Raw genomic sequence first — 21,509 nt, 5'->3', positions numbered from 1 at the left:
TGTCAGCAATGGCACCCCCGCTGAAACACAGAGACTCTGGCTCTGCAGAGGAGACTGGTATTTTAGGAGGAACCTGTATCGAGATGAGGCCCCTCTGGGTCCCGTACTTAAGAAGCATAAACACAGTGGCACCAGCCCCCTCCTTATGCTCCACTTCCACCACTACCTCCTTCACCTTCGCCTCCACTGCTACATATACCGCTTCCACTGCCGTCACCAGACGGATACCCACGTTCCTTTTATGACCCAGGCAGTCGTTTTGGCTTTGCTGACCCCTACGACACCCCTTCGAGCCATAGCCCACAGATGACCCTTGGGAAGATTAGTGTCAACCCTCCAGACTATCGAGACCTCAGCCATTACCCATTTGTGGCATCTCCAACCAAAAATACCATGGCCTATCATGAGGTCATCCAGCAGGCAGCCACCTTTCACAAAGTGGACATGCACATCTTCCAAGAGGGAGAATATTTCCTCATTGAGACACTGACAAAGACTGAGCAGAGGGTGGAATTTTTGGCTATGCAAAGGCTAGCTCAAGTCCTTTATGGAGACATTCAGGGAACCTGTCAAGGCCAGAGTAATAACAGCCAGGATGGAGAAGTAGTACACGCCCTCCCTCAGTGTCCCTATCTACATCAGGGGCTTTGTCCCACCTGACCCCTGGTCGTGCACACCACCCACAAGCAGGCTTCTGCTCATGTCTTAGGCCATGCTCTGCCTCCTGACAAAGAGAGCTAGAACCTGGATAAAGTCAGCAAGAGGTTGGTCATATGGGCACTTACTCATTGGTGTATAGCAAACGCCATGGGGTTCTGCTCATGCTACGATAGAACACAGTCAGACGAAATGTAGGAAGGTGGAATCTGACTAATGGTTGCCCCCAACTTTTTACCTGGTATTTGAGTGGTTTTTGACTAGTCTGGCTGGGATCCTGCTATCCAGGCCCCCAGCCTATCTGCTTTCTCCCTAAAACTAATGTGACGTACCCTAGGTACAAACTAATTGGATGCTGAGGATGCCCTGACAGTCCCTTGTAGATGGTACCCAGGGCATGGGTCCCTCAGTAGGCCTACCAGGGCTGCAGCACTTATTGTGCCACCCTGGGACAGCCATACAAACTGACACCACCAGACCACTACTGTAGTCTGGGTAAGGTGGTGCTAGCACCCCTTACAGGGATATAGGCATTCTATATCCCACCCCATTACAACACATATACTCTCATAGGTCACCCCTATAGCAGGCCTTGGTAATCCTACAAGGCAGGGTGCTGAGGTATGTGTGAGGGGGGACCCCTACATGAGTAGGGCCTCTCTGCAACCTTCGTAAAATCATTGCTGGGTTGTTTGTAGTGTAGCCATACCATATACTCTTAACCGCATTATAAGTCTATCACGATAACGCGATAACTTGAGAATGGCTACACAAAACCATATTGTGTTTGGTGTCAAACATGTAGGAATCATACCCCCAGTCCAGCCATGGGCATGAGGGTCCGATTCCCCCCTGCTAGAGGGGCGATATGGGAAAAGCGGCAGAATTTAGACACCAATTTAAAAGTGCACAAGCAGTACAAAATGGCTACTACCCGCCACCTACACGACCCAGCTAGCTGTTGCTGGGGAAAACCCCAGCCTCGCCAGCTGGACAATAGGGCTCCTGTGGCAGGGAGGTGCTAGCACCTCCCAGACAGGATAATGTGGATTGGTGCAGGGTGGGTGCACCAAAAGTCCTTTCAGAGTTGCACGTAGGCAGCTGCAGAAGCCTCATTCTGCATACAGCGCTTGGAACCGGTTCAGGGGCATCCTGCTCCTCGCCCAGGCGGGAAACACACAAAGGGGAGAGGGTGTAGCCACCCTTTCCCGCCTCACCTACCATTGGTGGACACTACTCTGGACACTCCCCTAATCTTGGGGATAAAGGTGAATAACGTGGCCCCAGAGCCTCAGATTAATCTTGAACTTTACAGTCTTGACCTTCGACTTGCTGCTGCCCAGCTGACGGAAGAAATCTCCCTAGGGATAAAGGAGTTATCCCCCTGCTTGGCAGGCACCTGAAACACTGCAAGTGACCTGGTTGGAACTTCACTGCTCTCACGAACTTCGACGACTTCCAGAAACCTTGAGGTGGGTTTCCAGCGCATCCCAGAGGCCAGTGAGTGTGCTCAACGAGTTTGGTCACTGTGGACCGCGTGGGTGCCGAGATCCCCAATACCCCAGGAACCCGGCCACCTCTTGCATAGCACACGACCCTGACCAGTAGAGAAGTTGTGCTTTGGCCCGTTTACGAGCCAACCACTCTACAGCAATTCTGCCAAAGACCAGCGCCCAAGCCCCCTCCGGTGGCCCGTGGGTGCTCTTTTACGCACGCCAAATTGCCGCCTCCCGCGGTCCCTTGTCTCTCGACTTGTGGGCCCTAGCGGAGGTCTATCTTTGCAAACAAGAGTTCCCCTGGTTGCGCCAGGCCTGCTCTACAGTCTCCTCGAAGGAGACCTCTCCCAGACCTCGTGGGTCTGCACTGTAGCAGATTTGTTTATTCTTCGTGGGTTGCGGTTGCCAAGGCTTAGTGGATCCAATCCGGACACTAACACCGCAGTGACCCTCATCCGACGTGGGACAGTCGCCCTCCTGAAGCTGGCCTTCCTTGAAGCCTCCCGGAGCCCGTGGCTGCAGATCCAAGCTACACCACTTTCCACCTGAAGCACCCGACATCGAAGGGCTCTTTGCTTTGAGCCTCCTGGTCACTTTGCCGTGACCCAGACTCTGTCCCCTCTGCTTTCAGGTTCTTCTCTACAATCTTCACATTTTTCAACTTCACAGCATCATCAACGCTTTTGGCTAGCAGAACTTTTGACTATTTTCCCATTGAAAATCAGCTCGCGACCCGACAGCAGAAACGACCTATGCACCCGGCTTCCCTGGGGCAGGTAACAGTGGTACCTCGGTACTCTCGTGGTAGTGGGCATCTCAAAAGCTTAAGTCTAAAGTTTCAACTTTGTACTCCTGCTAGAAGTATTTTTAAACTGTTTATTTCCAACCGCGACATTCTCCATAGGCTGTAATAGAGATCCCGATAGCAGCGACTTGCACTGCACGCGCCTCCCTTGGGTCCCCTTCCTCATAACCTGGGGTGGATTCTTAAGGGGCCAGCGATCCTGAATGCCCTAGGCATTGCCTGTAGAATTGTCGTGGTTCTTATACCACTTTTTTAGTATATGGTTTGGTCCCCCCCCTGGGGCCCAATGTTAATAGTGCTATTTATTGTGTCTATCAATGCTTGTTTGATATTGTAACTTTGCCACAGCTTCATAAAGAGACTGTGGGATTCTGTCTAGAATAAATACATATTTTATATATATACCTGTGTGGGCTACTCTTTCATTTGGTTATTCGAGAGGTTATTATGGTAAAACAATTAGCTTAACACTCCTTCAAGACTTCGCCTGAAGGCTGCTCTCCACAGCTACCACTAGGATAGCTTTCTTTAAAGGTTGTCTTAAACCTATCATCAATAAGAGTCGAATTGGACTGGTGCAAGGTGTCCCTATAACTAGGAGACAGCATATGCCAGGCCAACTTCTCACATTACACAGTCAGACGAAATGGAGCAGCTGGTATAGCATCTACCTAAGGAGTTCAGAAAGGTGAGTGTTCGTGTCTAATGTCAAGACCATCTCAGATGCTACCATCCATTGCACCTTCAATGCGAAGGACAAAGCCTCCTGAGACAGTAACACCGAACACCATACCTGGGTCCATATCTTGGGGTTTTAGACGGAGGTTCAGCAGCATCTCCTCAACCTGCCCTTTGATTTGGAGCACCTATTTGGGTTATAGGTTGGTCATGCTGCTGGAGAAAGGGAAAGAAGAAAACCTTTAAACTCCTACTTCCAGAGGTTCGGGAAGCAGAGCTTCGAGGTGCGAAGGCCACATCCACTGATCCCACCCATTCATATCTGTGGCATCAGCTGCCTTTCAACCAGCATGGGGACTTGGGATGCCTGTACAGTTACAAAGGCTTGGGCGGCTTTGGCAAAGGAGCTTTCACCTCTAAACCCTGACTTAGCTTTCTTTACCTCCCTCTCCCTATCACATCTCACCTTTGGGGGAAAATTGCAGGATTTCCTCTTTCGCTGGTCAGATCAGTGGGTACTGGCAGTGGTACCATTGCTACTGCCTAGAACATTTCACAACCCCTCATAACATCCCCCCACCCCACAGACGTATCCTCAGCAGATGACATCACACCCTTCTAGAGAATGAGGTTCAGGCGCAGCACCACTAAGAAATCACAGGAAGAGTGCCCCCTCATCACTTTGACAAGGGTGTCTTCTGTCTTTACTTCCTCAACCCCAAGAAGGACAGTTCCCACAGGTCAATCTTCGACCTCAGGTTGATTAATCAATACTTTCTGTCAAAACATTTCCTCGTGACATTTACAGAATATCATCTCTCTTCTCTGACAAAGAGAATACATGACTGCGCTAGACTTGAAGGACCCTACTTTCACATCCTCTTCCATCCCATCCACCAGCTCTACCTCTTCTTGTGGTAAGTGGTCAACGGTACTAATTCAAAATGCGTCCCTTTGGGTTATACCACCGGTCCAACTGTCTTCACAAAGTGCCTAGCAGTGAGTCACTCATCTAAGGGGGCCATCTACTTTTTCCCCTACCTTGACGATTGACTGATTAGGAACCCAAGCAAGCAACAATGCCTAGCCATTACCCAAGCTGCAAGCTCCATATTTCACCGCCTGGGATTGACTACAAATGCCACCAGGTCTTACCTACAACCCTTGCAAATCTAGCCCTTCTTGGGTGTCCTTACTCAGTGGAGTCACAGACAAAGCCAGCCCAAGCCAGCAGGGGACTTTGGCATTCTAGCAGATCTTACTTCTTTATCAGCCCATTCGTCAAGTTACAATCAGAAACTCCATGGGCTTCCTAAGGATGATGACCTGCTGCATTGCCATAATACCTCACCCTGACTCCACATGTGCCTGTTGCTGGAATGCCTCTCTGCTTAGGGGTCTCAAACCAAGGGTCACTGCGAAGATCTAGTGTGGTAAAGGCCAGCGTCTGTTTCTCTCTTCAGTGTTGTAACAACAGAACTTGTTGCTGGGCACGTCTTTCTCAGACCCTGTTCCACAGGTCACTAATACTACTGACTCCTTTCTCACCGACTGGAGTGGCGGGGCCACATCTCAACCATATGACAATACAGGGGTGTCTCTCCGCATCATCAAAGACGGCAGCTCCTCGACTATCTTGAGCAGCTAGCCGTATGCCTTGCCCTCAAGGCCTTCCTTCAAATCATTCAGTGCCAGGTAGACCTCATCAGGATAGACAACATGACTGCCATGTATTACCTTTCAAAGCAGGAAGACACACTATCTCCCCTGCTCGCAGCACAAACACAGAAGACCTTGGCCTGGAATGTATGCCACCACATACACCTTCTGGCGGGGTACCTTCTAGGAGTTCACAGACCTTCTCAGCAGGACGCGTCAACAAATAGGAACTCCACCTCATAGTTCACTCCACTACTTTCAATGATAGGCACCCCATAGATGGACTTGTTTGCCACTCTATACGACTCTTGGCCTGGAATGTATGCCACCACATACACCTTCTGGCGGGGTACCTTCTAGGAGTTCACAGACCTTCTCAGCAGGACGCGTCAACAAATAGGAACTCCACCTCATAGTTCACTCCACTACTTTCAATGATAGGCACCCCATAGATGGACTTGTTTGCCACTCTATACGACAACAAAATTCCCAAACTTAGTCTTCAAGTAACCCATACCCATAGTCCACGAGCAAAGCGCTATTAATTAATTGGTCAGTGATTTTTGTCTATGGTTTTCCGACTCTACCAAGTCCGTATATGGTACGAAAGATTCAGCAAACATTCCCCAAGCATTATCCTGAAGGTCCTCACATGGGCCACACTGCTGTGGAACTTGAAACTCCTTGAGATATTCATCAGACCCAGAGAGAAGCTCCCCAACAGGCTGGACCTTCTCACATGCAACTAAGGCCAGATTGGGCACTCACTCCCCAGGCAGCTTAGTCTAGTAATCTGGTGCAGGAGGTCTTAGAATTTGCTTTTCTCTGTCTTCCGCAGGAATGCATGGATTTTCTGCACAAATCTTGCAGGCCTACCACGCAGGTCTGCTATACTTCAAAATGGAAGAGGTTTGTCCACTACTGCATATCCAATTACCTAGACCCTCTTATACTTAATGTCCAGGACATTATATTTCATCTTCTCCATCTACAAAAGCCTGGCCTTGCCTGCACTTCTGTACAGCTTTAATTAGCTGGTGTAGCTGCATACATGCAAAATCCCTTGTTCGCATCCCAGTAATCAAAGCCTTTATTGAGGACCTCCAGAAGATCATCCCTCCCAAAGCCCCCCAACTGCCCCTGCATGGGACCTCAGTGTGGTCCTTACTAGGGTCACGGATTCCTTTGAGCCACTGCATTCTTTCCCGTTTCAGTTACTCTCGTGGAAAGTAACTTTCCTTATAGCCAAAACATCTCTCAGACGCATTGATGCATTGCAGGCCATCACAGTCCAAGAACCCTTCATTGTGGGCTAAAGGCACTGGTTCGTTCTCAAAATCGTCCTAAAGTTCCTTCCCAAAGTAGTTTTCCGTTTCCTCCTCAACCAGATTATAGAGCTTCCAGTCTTTTTCCCTCAACCAGGCTCTTTAAAGAAGGGAACCCTTTATACCCTTGATGTGAAACTCGCTGTTATGTATTACATAGACAAGACCAATCCCTTCTGCAGGTCAGATCAGTTGTTTATAGCCTTTGTGAAACCTTGCAAAGGTCAGCCTATTTCCAATGCTAGTATTATTAGATGGATAGTCAAGTGTTCTCAAAGCTGCTATTAAAAAGCTAAAAGAGCCCTTCCTAAAACCCCAGGGTGTACTCTACGGTTAATAAAGCAGTCACTATGGTCTTCCTTGGTAAAATCCCGCTAGCTGACACATGTAAGGCAGCCACTTGGTCAACCTAACAAATTTACTAAGCACAATTGTATTGATATGTTAGCCTAATTAAGTAGGAAAGCGGAAGCCCTAGCAGAACCTGAGCATGCACTATGTGACAGTAAGGGTTCTCCGCAGGGATAGATTAACACGATATTTCATCAACCATAATCTAATTTTATTGGACTAGCCAAATTCAGTGGCACCAAAAGATTATGTACGATACCTTCAGATTACATACATCCTGATGCACCCATATACACACACATGTATGATAATTCGGAATGTTACTAAAAGTTGTCTTTAAAAATCATGAAATTCTCTCAACAATTTTATTAATCAAAGTTCCATTAAAAAGATATTTGTTCAGGCACACATTCTCGTTGTCCTACAATATTTTTTACACAAAACGTCCACTCTACAATGTTGCTATGTTGTCCACCTCCAGATAGCACAGCAGTCAGTCATGAAGGTACAAAGAAAAAACAGCTAATGCCTAAGAATATCCTCTAGATGCTTTATCCTTTACAATCTTGAAAAGCATTTGTTTTGCTCCTTAAAGCTTTCCCGTGTGCAGGTGGCCGCATGGCCTAGCCTGCTTGGATGGACACCCACCCTGCTTTTTTATTTATTTTTTGTATTGTTTTTAGATCATGCAGGACACTTGTGGGACTAAAGATAAATTTGGTCCTGTGTGTTTTGGGGCGATTGAGGAGTCCCTCTGGAACTTGAACCCCACCTGCCCCAAGATCCATGGGGTCAGGATGACCCTTCCCCCTTATACATTATTTTTCTCATTTTCAGATCTTTGGGCCGAGCACCTGTGTCCTGTAATGAGTTACAACATTTCTCTTCATGTTGCAGCTAGCCAGTTGGAGTACAAGCTCTGGCAGGAATGAGGGAGTGGATGGGGGTGATAAAAGCTCAGTCGCACAGTAAGATTGGTCTATTATTTGTATTTATACATTTTGTACCTTAATTTCTCAAAAACCACTGAATGGATTTACGCCATATCACAAAAGCACACTTTCTTGGTTAAGGTCTTTCTGTCAAATGTGGTGTAATTCTGTTCAGACATTTTCACTGTAGGGCTGTTCAAAAACCCCTATGGGAATTGCATTGGGGAAATTGCATTTAAGGACAACATCACCAACCCCACCCCTTTTTCCCAAACCTAGCTTGACTGATCATCCCAAAACGTTCCAGAAAGACGCTGAGGTGGTTGAACTTTGTTTTTTGCTAAGTTTTGACACCGCAACATCTACTACCAGCATCTGTAGATGTTCAATTAAATATATCAAATATACACTAAGCTATGAATGCTTTCCTTGACAGTGTTCTGTTAGTTCATATTCTGGAGGACAGGTCCTTATTATCAAACTCAGGATTGTGAATACAGCCCCATTAGTTTCTGACTCGTTCATTTTAGAGACAGTCCAAGTTGGCAATCTGAAAAAGTCAGTGATAAAAGGTCCACTTGTATTTTGCTCACAGTTTGTATCTCTTTTATTTCTTCCATTCTTCCTGGCTGACTACCTGTATTCCCTGTACTGGCCCATCCCTTATCTACATTTACCCACTATCCGGCTCAAGCTCTCTCTCATTTGTCTCTTGTCTATGTTGTAATAATTAATTGCTTTGTTACTTCTCTGTGTTCCTATCATGTTAAATGTCTCTCCACACCCAGCCAGCTTCTCTTCTGTTTTGTTCCTGCTTTTCTTTCTGTACCCCATCTCAGTTGCTTGTTAGTTTCTGATCTTTCGTACTCTACTTTTTACTCTCTTGATTCTCTAACCTATTTCTCCGACTCAAAGTTTCCTCCTGGGTCTTAATTGTTTTTTGGTTCTTGCAGGAAATCACGAAACCGATAACATGAATCAGATCTACGGTTTTGAAGGAGAAGTTAAAGCCAAATACACAGCTCAGATGTTTGAGCTCTTCAGTGAAGTGTTTCAGTGGCTGCCTTTGGCTCAGTGTATTAACAGCAAGGTGCTGGTAAGGGAAAAAACCTTGTATCTGATTCGGGTGTAAGAACAATTCCATGCATAGTTATGACCAGAAACTCCAAAGTTCCTTTTATGGGGTGCTCCATTACACATGCATACAGGGCATAAACGTGGGACCTGGTAAAAGATGAAATGCTATCTTTACAGCCGCGTCTAAGAGGAAAGCCCTGATAAAGTACTTCTCTAGCCACAGTTATAAAACCAATGGCAGAGGTGGTGCTCTGTTTCTTACTATCATCTTTAGAAACGATGCTGCTAGGACAGATCCATAGATCAAGCTCAGACATTATAGGTAGGTGCTGATTATTTAATAATAGAAGGGAACCCCTACAGTGTTTAGACTGTCCCTCCGTACCCGCACCAAGGGATCACCCTATGGAGTTGAAAGGACTCTCACCCACTGGAATTCCTGAGTGGCATGCTTCATCATAGTCCTTTTCCAGATATCTGGACAAGCTCAACCTTGGTAGCAAAGGGAGCGCTTCGGTTATTAGGTGGGATCTTGGATTTAAAATAGTCTAGGGTGTCCTGAGGGTGAATTTTGTTTTCAAAGGGTACCCTGTCTGAATTCAAAATAGGTGGGAATGCACTAGGGAAATTAGTATCCTCTAAATCCCTGGGTCAGGATGTTGCAACCATTACATCAATGCCTCGCTGGGCTAATTAGCTTTCATTATGACCTCACAAAGATCCTGTTAGTGTTCTATTTTTGTGCATTTAATTGTGAAACTTCCATTCACCATACTTCTACTTGCCATACATACCGACCCATTTGGTTACTATGTTCGTATTTCTTTAGTAGCGTCCTACTTAGAGGTTGGGGGAAGGAAAAACCAAATAGGTTCATGGCCTTTGATTAAATTTTGACTGCAAGTCCACCTGCCTCCTTACCCCCTTGGGGCTCGAAACAGGACAACTATTTTAAATCTACAATTCCCACCCAATTGCAGTGAGTGAGAATCCTTTAATCACCTCAGGATCTCTCACTTGAGAAGGTACGGCGAGATGGCTAAGCAGCGGACTTGTAGAGTGTGCAAGCCTGTGCTGCTACCTGCTTTTCTGTATTTTATTTTAGCTGTGTGCATTTCGCTCCTGTGAGATAAAAACCAGCGCCATTTTGGGGCACAGTTAGCAGTCCAGTCCCCCTCCTGGCTGCTATATCTGGATCACAGCAACGTGGGCGTGTGCAGCGGGGGCACTAAAGTCAAGCCCGTCGGCGCCTGTCCACGTCTGGATCGCAGTCTGCGCCAGCCATGCTGCCCGAAAGGACAGCGGCAGGACTTTAAAATGGGCACACAATAAGAATATGGCATTAAAAGGGGAGACGTGCTCGGGCATGTTGCGTGCCGACCTTGGGGCAGGGTGCCAGGAGTTTTGTTGCTCGACTTGTGACTTTACTCTCAACACGAGGCCAGAGCAAAAGGTGAGAAAAGCAGCACACGTCATTCACCACACCTCCAGATTCACCAATATTAAAGCCTGCCTAATCAACTGCAGGTCACTACCCAAGCACACAGACGACATCTGCCAATTCTAGCGTTCCTCACAGAGGCGTGGTTAAGGGAAGGAACTAACCCTGACGTGGCCCTTGTGATTCCCTCAGGCTATCAAATGATGTGTGCCAACAGGGGTGGCGATAGGTTTGACCCCCATATGGTGGGGTGGCCATTATTTTTAAAGTCTCGTGAGAGATTTCAACCTCCAACCTGGGCCAGATTGGCGACGTCGAAAACCTAATTTTTTGTATTAAACCATCAGCCTCTCTCCTTTGCTGGGCTGCAGCTTTATAGGCCGCCTAATTGCCCACAAAGTCACACGCAAAAAACTGGTAGACTTAATAGCACAGATATCCACACTCGATGCCAATTTTACAGTGTTGGGAGATTTAATCACCACGTTGACGACCACAGCTGCCTTCATAGCACTCATTTTATTGCAGCAGTATCTGGTTGTAATTTAGCTCAGCTAGTCACATCCCCATCTCATATATCGGGGCATGTGCTAGATCCCATCTGCTCAAATATGCAGGCGCTGAGGGTCGATGAGCCGTTGCGCATGGTTTGGACAGACCATTTTTGGTTCCGTTTAGACTTAGTTTTAGAACCAAAGATGTGGGAAACACAAAATCAAGTGAAATCCGGAGAAACTGGATCAGGGTCACTACTAATACCCTGGGGCCAATTCTTGATGCATCAAGACCAAAACTATCTGACAACCCAAATTGTGACTCCGCCGGCTGAAAGGCGTGGCTGACGTCTGCGCTCAATAAGGTTCCACTGTTGAGGTCTGTTACCTCATCCGGATCTACCCCATATAAATATTTGCATTTCAGTGGAAACTGAAAACCACTGAATTGTGCTTCACTTACATTGCTTTGACTGTTTGTGCTGTGAAATGCAGCTTTAAGAATCTGCCACTATCTTTACACATATTCTGTGATGGATGCCTTTGCTAAGCTCCACTCAAGGCACGCCACCAGATGTGCCCATGTGACTGTCCCCAAGGACCCTAGGACATACTTTCAGTTGTTGGTCTCTGCCATTTTGGGAGCTTGGTTTATGATGTTGGACTTCAACTTTCTGTTCTCCGCATGCTCCTATGTTGCATTTTAACCCTTTAGCTGCTGATGCGTCTCCCCACAGTGCAAATCCCTTTTTCGAGTTTGGGGCAATTCATGCTTAGGACTTCAGCAATTTATTTTTCATGAAAGGTATCTAAACCAAATGTGTATCCTTATGTTCGAGGCATATGAGCTGCAGATCACACACTGAGGATAAGATCGCCATCTGGTGTTGGGCTCGGATGATTGCAGGTTGTTGTTGTCTTCGGAAGAAGCCTTTGGTCACGAGGTTGGTGACTCCTCCCCTGGACAACAGTGCGCATGGGCATCCACTCCATCGGCAGATTGTTTTTTTCCGCCATTGGGTTTCGGATGAACTTTTTTCCGCTCCAGCAGAAAACTTCTAGCAATCATTTTAAATACTTATTCTTCATTCCATCGACGTCGAACTCAACTCGGACCGGTTCCGCAAGCGGCTGATGGACAGGACACCCTTCAAAAAATGCCCCCAGTGTGGAGCGAAGTTCCCCCACAGTGACCACCACGAGGTTTGTAACCTCTGCCTGTCGCCGGAACACAACGAGTCCACCTGTCCAGCTTGTTCCGCTTTCCGTTCGAAGAAGACCCTCCGGGACCGAAGAGCTCGACGCCATATTATGGCCAAACCAGCTCCAGAACCGGAGGACATCTTTGCTCAAGATGTTCCCGAAGACGACACCGAAGATCTCTAGATCGTGTCCGAGGCCGACGATTCCGATGACCTCATCACTCCAGGGCAGCGTGTGAGTACCACCCCCCCTGCCCCTGCCCCATCCAAAAAAGCATTGGTCAAGACTCCGCCAGCTGGGCCCAGTCGCGACCGGAAATCCTCTTCAGAAGCCCCGCCCTCGGGCCCGGCTCCGAAGACATCTAAGCCTGTGGGTGGCTCGGGCTCGAGCAAACCTCACCTGATTGTGCCTTTAACACCCTCGGCACCCAAAATCCCACTGTCGGCACCGAAACAGGCTCCAAGACCGAAATCTCCTTCGGCACAGAAACGTTCCTCGGCACCGAAGTCTCCACCGGCACCGAGACGTTCTTCAACATCGATGCCTGAAAGTCCATCGGCACCGAAACCTCAGTCGGCACCGAAACCTCAGTCGGCACCGAAACCTCAGTCGGCACCGAAACCTCAGTCGGCACCGAAACCTCAGTCGGCACCGAAACCTCAGTCGGCACCGAAACCTCAGTCGGCACCGAAACCTCAGTCGGCACCGAAACCTCAGTCGGCACCGAAACCTCAATCGGCACCGAAAACTCAGTCGGCACCGAAAACTCAGTCGGCTCCGAAAAATCCATCGGACCCGAAAAAATCATCGGCGCCGAAAACTGCGTCCCCGCCGAAAAAAGCTCATAAAGACCCGAAGCGGACATCGCAGACACCACCTTCGGAGCCAGATGAACTTTTTCGACCAGATCCTTCTCAAAAGCGGATCTACATCAACCCTAACACGGGACATCTGACTGCCATCCCATATAAAAAGCGGAAGCTGGACACTACACCTCCCCCAGCTCCCATACGGAAAAAGGACTGTGCTACTTCACCACTTCGTCCTTCCTCTCCTGTTTTACCTCCTAACCCGTCCCCCCCTCCTCCTCCTGATTCTCCTTTACCTTTACCTTTACCATCTCCCTATCATTCACCTCCTCCACAGGATGATAATGATGACTTAGGGGGAGGGGCGGACCCTGATTTATTTAATGATCCTGTTGATCCAAACGACCCTTTTACGTTCCCAGACCCAGCACCCATGGATGACTGGTCTTATCCTATACCTGACATGCCTGACCCCACTACCTACCCCTCCAAGCCCTCCCCTCCTGATGACCACCTAGGGTTCGGCCAACTTATAAATAGGGCAGCAACATTCCACGGCGTCACAATGCACACAGACGCCCTTGAAGAGGACTTTCTCCTTGATACCTTTGAGCAGTCACAAAAGACTGTGCACATACTGCCCATGATCAAAGGGGGTTATAAAGCATGCTACTGAAGTCTTTAAGGACCCTGTTCGAGCTAGGGTTCTCAACCCACGCATCGAAAAAAAGTACCGACCAGCCCCGCAAGACCCTGCATACATTAAGGCCCAGCTCCCTTTAGACTCCTTAGTCGTATCAAATGCCAGGAAGCGCGCTAACTCACAGACAACTGGAGAAACGCCTCCCCCAGACAAAGAGTCTAAGCTTTTAGAAGCCTCAGGCAAACGGGTCGCCGCGCAGGCGGCTAACCATTGGCGTATTGCGAATACCCAGGCCCTGTTAGCCAGGTATGATAGAGCGCATTATGACCAACTTGAGGACCTTATGCAACATCTGCCTGAACCCTTTAAGTCCCAGGCCTCTGACCTCATCCAAGAAGGCAAATTAATATCTAATGCCTCCATTAAATGCGCCTTAGATGCAGCAGACACTGCTTCTAGAGCGGTCAATACTAGCGTCTTACTCAGACGACATGCCTGGCTCCGTATTTCCGGTTTTAAACCGGAGGTTCAAACCGCAATTCTAGCTCAACCTTTCAACCAAGAGCAGCTATTTGGCCCTGCAGTGGATACTGCATTAGAAAAAATGAAAAAGGATAATGAAACTGCCAAGTCTATGGGAGCACTGCAGTCTCCTCAAAACCGGGGTTCCTTTCGTCGCTCCTTTTATAGAGGAGGCTCCAAAAACACATCAACTGAGACCACGTCCACCTTTAAAAATTCTGGACAAACATCCCCTAACAGAGGTTATTTCCGGAAAAGTTATAGGGGAAACAATAACAAAGGTCGAGGGCGGGGCAACAACAACAACACCCGCACCTCACCAGCCACCAAACAGTGACTTGCCACCACTCCCCCCAGACCATTCCACTCCGGTCGGGGGGCGACTCCAACAATTCCTACCTGTCTGGACTTCCATCACCACAGACAGGTGGGTAAGACAAATTATCCAGTCTGGCTACTGCCTCGAACTCATACAATCCCCCCCAAACATACCACCCAAACAACGTCCAATGTCCTCGCATCATCTCTCTCTCCTCAAACAAGAAGTTCAATCCCTGTTACAAAAACATGCGATAGAACCAGTCCCCCTTCAACAGCAGGGAAAAGCGGTATATTCTCTATACTTCCTCATTCCCAAAAAGGACAAAACACTAAGGCCCATACTGGATCTCAGACTGCTAAACCAGTATATACATTCGGATCATTTTCACATGACCACTCTCCAACAAGTCCTCCCACTTTTACAACAGGGAGACTTCCTCGCCACATTGGACCTCAAGGACGCATACTTTCACATCCCTATGCATCCCGCTCACAGAAAATATCTACGATTTGTGGTAGATGGGCAACACTATCAATTTACAGTTCTCCCATTCGGAGTAACCACGGCACCCAGAGTGTTCACCAAGTGCCTAGCAGTCGTGGCAGCGCATCTCAGAAGACAACAGATCCATGTCTTCCCCTATCTGGACGATTGGCTCATAAAAGCCAATACATGCCAAAAATGCGTTCTCCACACTCATCGCACGATTCAAACTCTCCACGATTTGGGATTCACTATCAACTACCCCAAATCCCACCTACAACCTTCCCACTTACATCAGTATCTAGGAGCAACCATAGATACATCCAAAGCCATTGCCTATCCCAGCACTGCCAGGATAGCCAGTATACAAAATCTCATCTCTCAATTTCAAACTCATCCATCTCTTCCAGCAAGAGTGTTCATGCAGCTCCTAGGCATGATGGCGTCATGCATCTCCATAGTCCCACACGCACGACTTCAAATGCGTCCCTTACAGGAATGCTTAGCACAACAGTGGAACCAAGCTCACGGACAACTTACCGATCTGGTGTTGGTGGACAGTCGCTCACTTCGCTCACTGAAATGGTGGAACACCATCAACCTGTCCAAAGGGAGACCGTTCTTAGAGCCTCTTCCACAAGTTGTGCTAACTACAGACGCATCTCTCACGGGGTGGGGAGCCCACCTCCTTCACCATACCACTCAGGGCAGATGGACCAGTCAACAAAAACTGCTCCACATCAACCACCTGGAACTCTTAGCAGTGTTCCTAGCACTAAAATCCTTTCAAATTCACCTGAAGAACAAAACTGTCCTCATACGCACAGACAACATGACGACAATGTATTATATACAGAAACAGGGAGGGACACACTCTCTCCAACTGTCCCAACTGGCACAGCAAATCTGGAGATGGGCAATTCCCCAAAACATCTACCTGTTAGCAGAACATCTCCCAGGGATCCACAATCAAGTGGCCGACCTCCTAAGTCGCCACACACAACAGATCCACGAATGGGAACTACACCCCAAGGTTCTACTCCCCTTCTTCCAAAAGTGGGGACAACCAGACATAGACCTGTTCGCCACTCCCGAAAACACAAAATGCCCAACCTTCGCCGCCAGGTTTCCACACCCACAGTCGAAGGGCAATGCCCTATGGATGAACTGGTCAGGCAGATTTGCGTACGCCTTTCCGCCTCTCCCACTAGTTCCATTTGTGGTACGCAAACTGAAACAACAGTCACTAACACTAATACTAGTGGCTCCCACTTGGGCACGTCAACCGTGGTTCACCACACTTCTGGAACTATCTTTAGTTCCACATCAAAAGCTACGCCTCTCCCCAGATCTGTTAACCCAGAACCATGGAGAAATCAGACACCCAGATCCTCAAACACTGAATCTAGCGATCTGGCTCCTGAGGTCCTAGAGTTCGGTTACCTCAATCTCCCTCCAGACTGTATGAATATCATAAAAGAAGCCAGACGCCCTACTACTAGAGCGTGTTATGCCGCTAAATGGAAACGATTTGCCATCTACTGCGTCGCAATCACTTCCCTGCGCAGAGTAAGTGAAATACAAGCCCTTACACTTGAGGAACCTTTCTTACAACTACACCGTAACAAAGTGGTTCTTAGGACAAACCCTAAATTTCTTCCAAAAGTGATTTCCCCTTTCCACCTTAACCAATCAGTAGAACTACCGGTCTTTTTTCCAAATCCAGACTCGGTAGCTGAAAGGGCCCTACATACCTTAGATGTCAAAAGAGCCTTGCTTTATTACATCGACAGGACAAAACCTTTTCGAAAGACAAAACAACTCTTTGTTGCTTTCGCGCCACCACACAAAGGCAACCCGATCTCCAAATCAGGAATAGCCCGGTGGATAGTTAAATGCATCCAAATATGCTACCTCAAGGCTAAACGTACACTTACAGTTCCCCCTAGGGCGCACTCCACGCGTAAAATAGGGGCTTCTATGGCCTTCTTAGGCAATATTCCCTTAGAAGACATTTGCAAGGCAGCCACATGGTCTACCACGCATACCTTCACTAAACACTATTGTGTTGACGTGCAGGCCAAACAACAGGCCTCCGTGGGCCAGGCTGTCGTAAAAACTTTATTTCAAGCTGCTGCAACGGATACAGGCGACCACCGCTAAGGGGAGCACTGCTGTATAATCTATCCTCAGTGTGTGATCTGCAGCTCATATGCCTCGAACGGAATATGCTACTTACCAGTATGCATCTGTTCTTGGCATGTAGAGCTGCAGAGTCACACACGCCCGCCCGCCTCCCCGGGACCTGTATCTGTTCCAGCATCCGTCTTACTTAGACATTACACATGGACATCCTTTCTTTCTTTTCTATATACTCCATCTTTTCCCATCATGGCGAAAAACAATCTGCCGATGGAGTGGATGCCCATGCGCACTGTTGTCCAGGGGAGGAGTCACCAACCTCGTGACCAAAGGCTTCTTCCGAAGACAACAACAACCTGCAATCATCCGAGCCCAACACCAGATGGCGATCTTATCCTCAGTGTGTGACTCTGCAGCTCTACATGCCAAGAACAGATGCATACTGGTAAGTAGCATATTCCTTTCCTGCATCTTGGGGATTTGTGGAGGGAACAGATAAAATAGCCTTTATATAGCAGCATTTTGTTTTTGTTTGAAATATGTGAAAAAGGGCTTCTTCAGAAACCATATGTATTCTCCCCACGCCTTAAAAACTGATAAAAGGTTTGCTGTGCTAAGATCACCATGTTCCCATTGTGTAGCTGTAGATACACATGCTGTGCATACTCCTGCCATCGTGTGTTTGGGTCGAACGTGTGCAAGTTGTTTTTATTCAAAGAAGTCTTTTCGAGTCACAAGGTCTAGTGACTCCACCTATTACTGGTAATGTACATGGTCATCAGCTCCATTGTTAAATTGTTTTTTCTCTGCCATCTGGTTGAGGCATGTCTCCCCTAGAGCTCCGGTTTGACGCTGTGCGGGTTTCTCTCTGGTCCCATTTGGATCCGTTCCTCTCCGGAAGAATGTACAATTGTGCGCCCAATTCTATCTATTGCGCACCCTTTCTAGTCTGTTCCTTGATTTTGACACTCTGACGCCCCACTCAGGGCCTGGCCCCCTCAGGCCTTCAACACCATCCTCAAAGCACAAGAAGGTCCTAGATATGGAAAGGACTCAATTTCAGTTTTGTCCCTAGTGCCAGTCTAAGTACCCAAGGACAGACCTCCACATACTTTTTAACTTCTGCTCATCTACCGACCTTCAGGAGCACTCCTGCACAGCCTCTCTCACCTTCCGAAATGAAAAAACTCTTTGAATTGTCAGGCCCGTCGTATCGCATCAGCATCGATGGCGCACTGACAACAGGATGACGCCTCCAACTTCTTAGTAGACAAAGACATCGAGGGTGACCAGCATCAGGAAGTCATTGGCCTTGACATAGAGTACCTATCGCTGGCTGAGAATTCCTATTCCAGCGTTGAGGGAGATGAGCAGCTGCAGGCAAAATGCCAGTCAGAAGTGATCGCAGTGTGTACTACAACCCAGCACACTGCTCATTGACATCATTTGTGCTCTGAGGAGGTTAGAGCCTCAAGGTCCTAGGCCACTGGTATGCCACTACCACAAGGCCATGGTTGGCACTGGGTAGAAGGATTGGACTTGATGACCTCTTACACTTTGGAGCTAAAGTCCTCCTCCAAGTCTCAGCCATGCTTCTCCAATGTCAAGTGGGCTCCTGCCTTTGTAACCAGCCGTGAGACCCACCTCGGAGGTAAAAACCTCGAAGCCAAAACCCACCTTGGCTCTGCATGGACATCAAAATCTGTTAGATCAGAAAATATAGGCGCCCACGCTAACCTCGGCTGCATCCAAGGTGTCGGACAGTCTGTTCTCCAGCGTCTCCAAGAGGAGCTCGAGTCAAGCAGCAGAGGATCGGCATTCAGCCTGCCACTTGTCAGATCCCAGCTAAGCCTCTGGACAAGCCTAAAGACCCTATTCCTCCTAAGAGGAAATTGACTTTCGAGCTGGCCTTGAATCCACCTTTGGAGCCGAAGTTCTGAAAGCATAGTCACTATGATAAAAGCACCTTTCCACCTCCTCCATTGCCTTCTCTACCTCCTGTAACACTCTTTATTAGGCCTGATTTTCCACTGCTATGTGTGCACACTACCTTATATTCCGCTCAGGGCTCTCTTCCATCTGGAAGGGGGGGGGATAGTCCAAGATCTCTGTATGACCCACATCCCTGAGGGGACTCCTGGGACGATTACGATTTTGAACCACCAGCTGACACGGTCATGTATCCTGCTAAGCCTTCACCCATGACTAAATGAGGTTTTCAGCGTGTAGCCACATTCCACAAGGTGGAAGTGCAAACAACCTGTAGAGAAGGACTTCCTTATGGATACCTTCTCCTCCACCCATAGGTCAATGCACTATCTGTTCATGCTCAAGGGCATGCTTAGACCTGCACACAAGATTTTCAAGGGGCTAGCGAAGGTGTGTGTTATTACTCCATGGTGGATAAAAAATACAAAGCATCCCTTTCTGCCCCCCTCCCCCGTATCAGGGGCCAATTACCACCTGAATAACTGGTCGTACTTACTGGACGTAAACATGCTAATTCCCAGAGCACAGGCGATGCTCTTGCTCCTGATCGGTAGAGCAAAAAGATTGATGTGGCTGCCCAGTCTGCCGCTCATTGGCCGATCACTAATTTAGTGGGCCTGCTCTCTGTATGACAGTTTGCACTGGGATGAAATAGAGGATCTAATCCAGCACCTTACAGAACAGTATAACAAACACATGGCCAGGAGTTGGTGGTGGAAGGGTAAATCATTCCAAACACCAACAGCTAGTGTGCCCTCGACGCAGCAGGCACCTTTGCTGGAAAAATCAATAATGGTGTCCTACGCAGGCACGCCTGGTTGTACTTGCCTGGTTCTAAACCAGAGGTTCAACAACATCTTCTCAGCCTGTCATTTGATGGTAAGAACCTCTTTGGAAGGCAGGTTGATGAGATGTTGGAAAAATTAAGAATGGCACAGTGCCCACCAAGGTCATGGGTTCCCTGCAAACACCATCTGCCTCTAACTATTTTCACCACACACAATATCACAGAGGGGCCAAAATTACCACCCCTGAAACCCTTACACCCTTCCCCAGACAGAAGCATCAACATTCATCCTCTTGGGGTTATTAAATTGGGGCAAGGGCACCAATGAGCGATGCAGGGTAAAAGGCGCAATCCCTAAAGGAGCTGAACCTGCCAAGCGGTGACTTCCTTCCCCTGACTCTCTAACACCTGTCTGGGGAAGATTGCATGGATGTCTGCTCGATGCTGCGCAGAGATCACCTAGGACCAGTAGGTGCTAGATATTATAGCAGAGAGTTACTGCCTAGAACTCCAACAGACAACACCAAACATTCCCCACCTCAGACGCAGTCTCCCCCCAGAACATCAGTGTCTGCTCAAAGAGGTGATGCATGCCCTACTTAACAAAGGAAAAAAAGAACAATTGATGGACAGAATGCAGAACAATGTCATACATTCACCCCCAATACTGGGCCTAAATCCATCGTTTTTTTGCTCACCATGCCATTCCAGTTTGGGCCCAGCCATATGCAAATCAGTCTTGACCCTGCTCCCAATGGAACAGTCCAGCCCGAACTGCCAGGCCAGGTCCTCCCTGGACTATAATCAAGCATCCTAGGACCGGTTTTGGGCTTTCAGCCCTCATCAGCCAGGATAGCTTGACTCCAGTGGCATGGAGAGCACGGGACTCACGTCCGAGCATACCCGTCCCACTCGGGGTGACAAATGCAAAAAGAACAATTGATGGACAAAAAGCAGAACAATGTCATACATTCACCCCAGTACAGAGATCTGGGCCTAAATCCGTTGTTTTTTTGATAATCATGCCATTCCAGTTTGGACCCAGCCATATGCAAATCAGTCTTGACCCTGCGCCCAATGGGAACAGTCCAACCCGTACTGCCAGGCCAGGTCCTCCCTGGACTGGAAACAAGCATTCTAGGACCGGTTTCGGGCTTTCAGCCTTCATCAGCTAGGATAGCTTGACTCCAGTGGCAAGGAGAGCTTCGGACCCACATCTGGGCATACCTATAATCTGCGTAGTTATTCATATATTTATTTGTGTATTTATTCATCTATTTAGGTATTTATCTATTTTGAAAAGTTATAACTTTTTATTTAACAAAGCAGGAGATGTAGTGTCCTACAAATGAGAAACTCGAACTTTTTTGTTTTCTACTGTACACTGTAGGCCTACGCTTAAGCGGGATGAGTTGGAGACTGGCTTAGATTGCGGAGTTCTCATCCAGGGGATACTCATAAAAGTAATAATCTATGAATAATCCCCGCCCATGTGCGTGATCCCGGAGCATGTAGAAAATACATATATATATATACATATATATGCATATGTGAAAACATATACATGCAGCCTAAAATGTTTCAAACAAGGTAATGCTGTAAATTACATAGGTTTGCATAGCAGTGCCCCCTAACCCATAAGGAAAAAAGGAAGCACCAAGCCAATTGTAACACAGCACTGCTTTATTGCCATA

At 47.8% G+C, this 21,509-nt stretch overlaps 1 protein-coding gene across 1 annotated transcript in view; it reads left to right on the top strand.

The window, feature by feature from the left end:
* Window positions 1-21,509, top strand: part of PPP5C (protein phosphatase 5 catalytic subunit) — a 407,441-nt gene that overhangs the window by 223,645 nt on the left and 162,287 nt on the right. The window contains exon 8 of the mRNA XM_085625671.1: window positions 8,857-8,999. Within this exon, the coding sequence (XP_085481797.1) occupies window positions 8,857-8,999 (143 nt within the window). The remainder of the gene's footprint in view (window positions 1-8,856; window positions 9,000-21,509) is intronic.

This window comes from Triturus cristatus, chromosome 9 (assembly GCF_964204655.1).
Source record: "Triturus cristatus chromosome 9, aTriCri1.1, whole genome shotgun sequence".
Classification (NCBI taxonomy): domain Eukaryota; kingdom Metazoa; phylum Chordata; class Amphibia; order Caudata; family Salamandridae; genus Triturus; species Triturus cristatus.
Note: the sequence above shows the minus strand (reverse complement) of the source record. Positions and strands in the feature narration are given on the sequence as shown.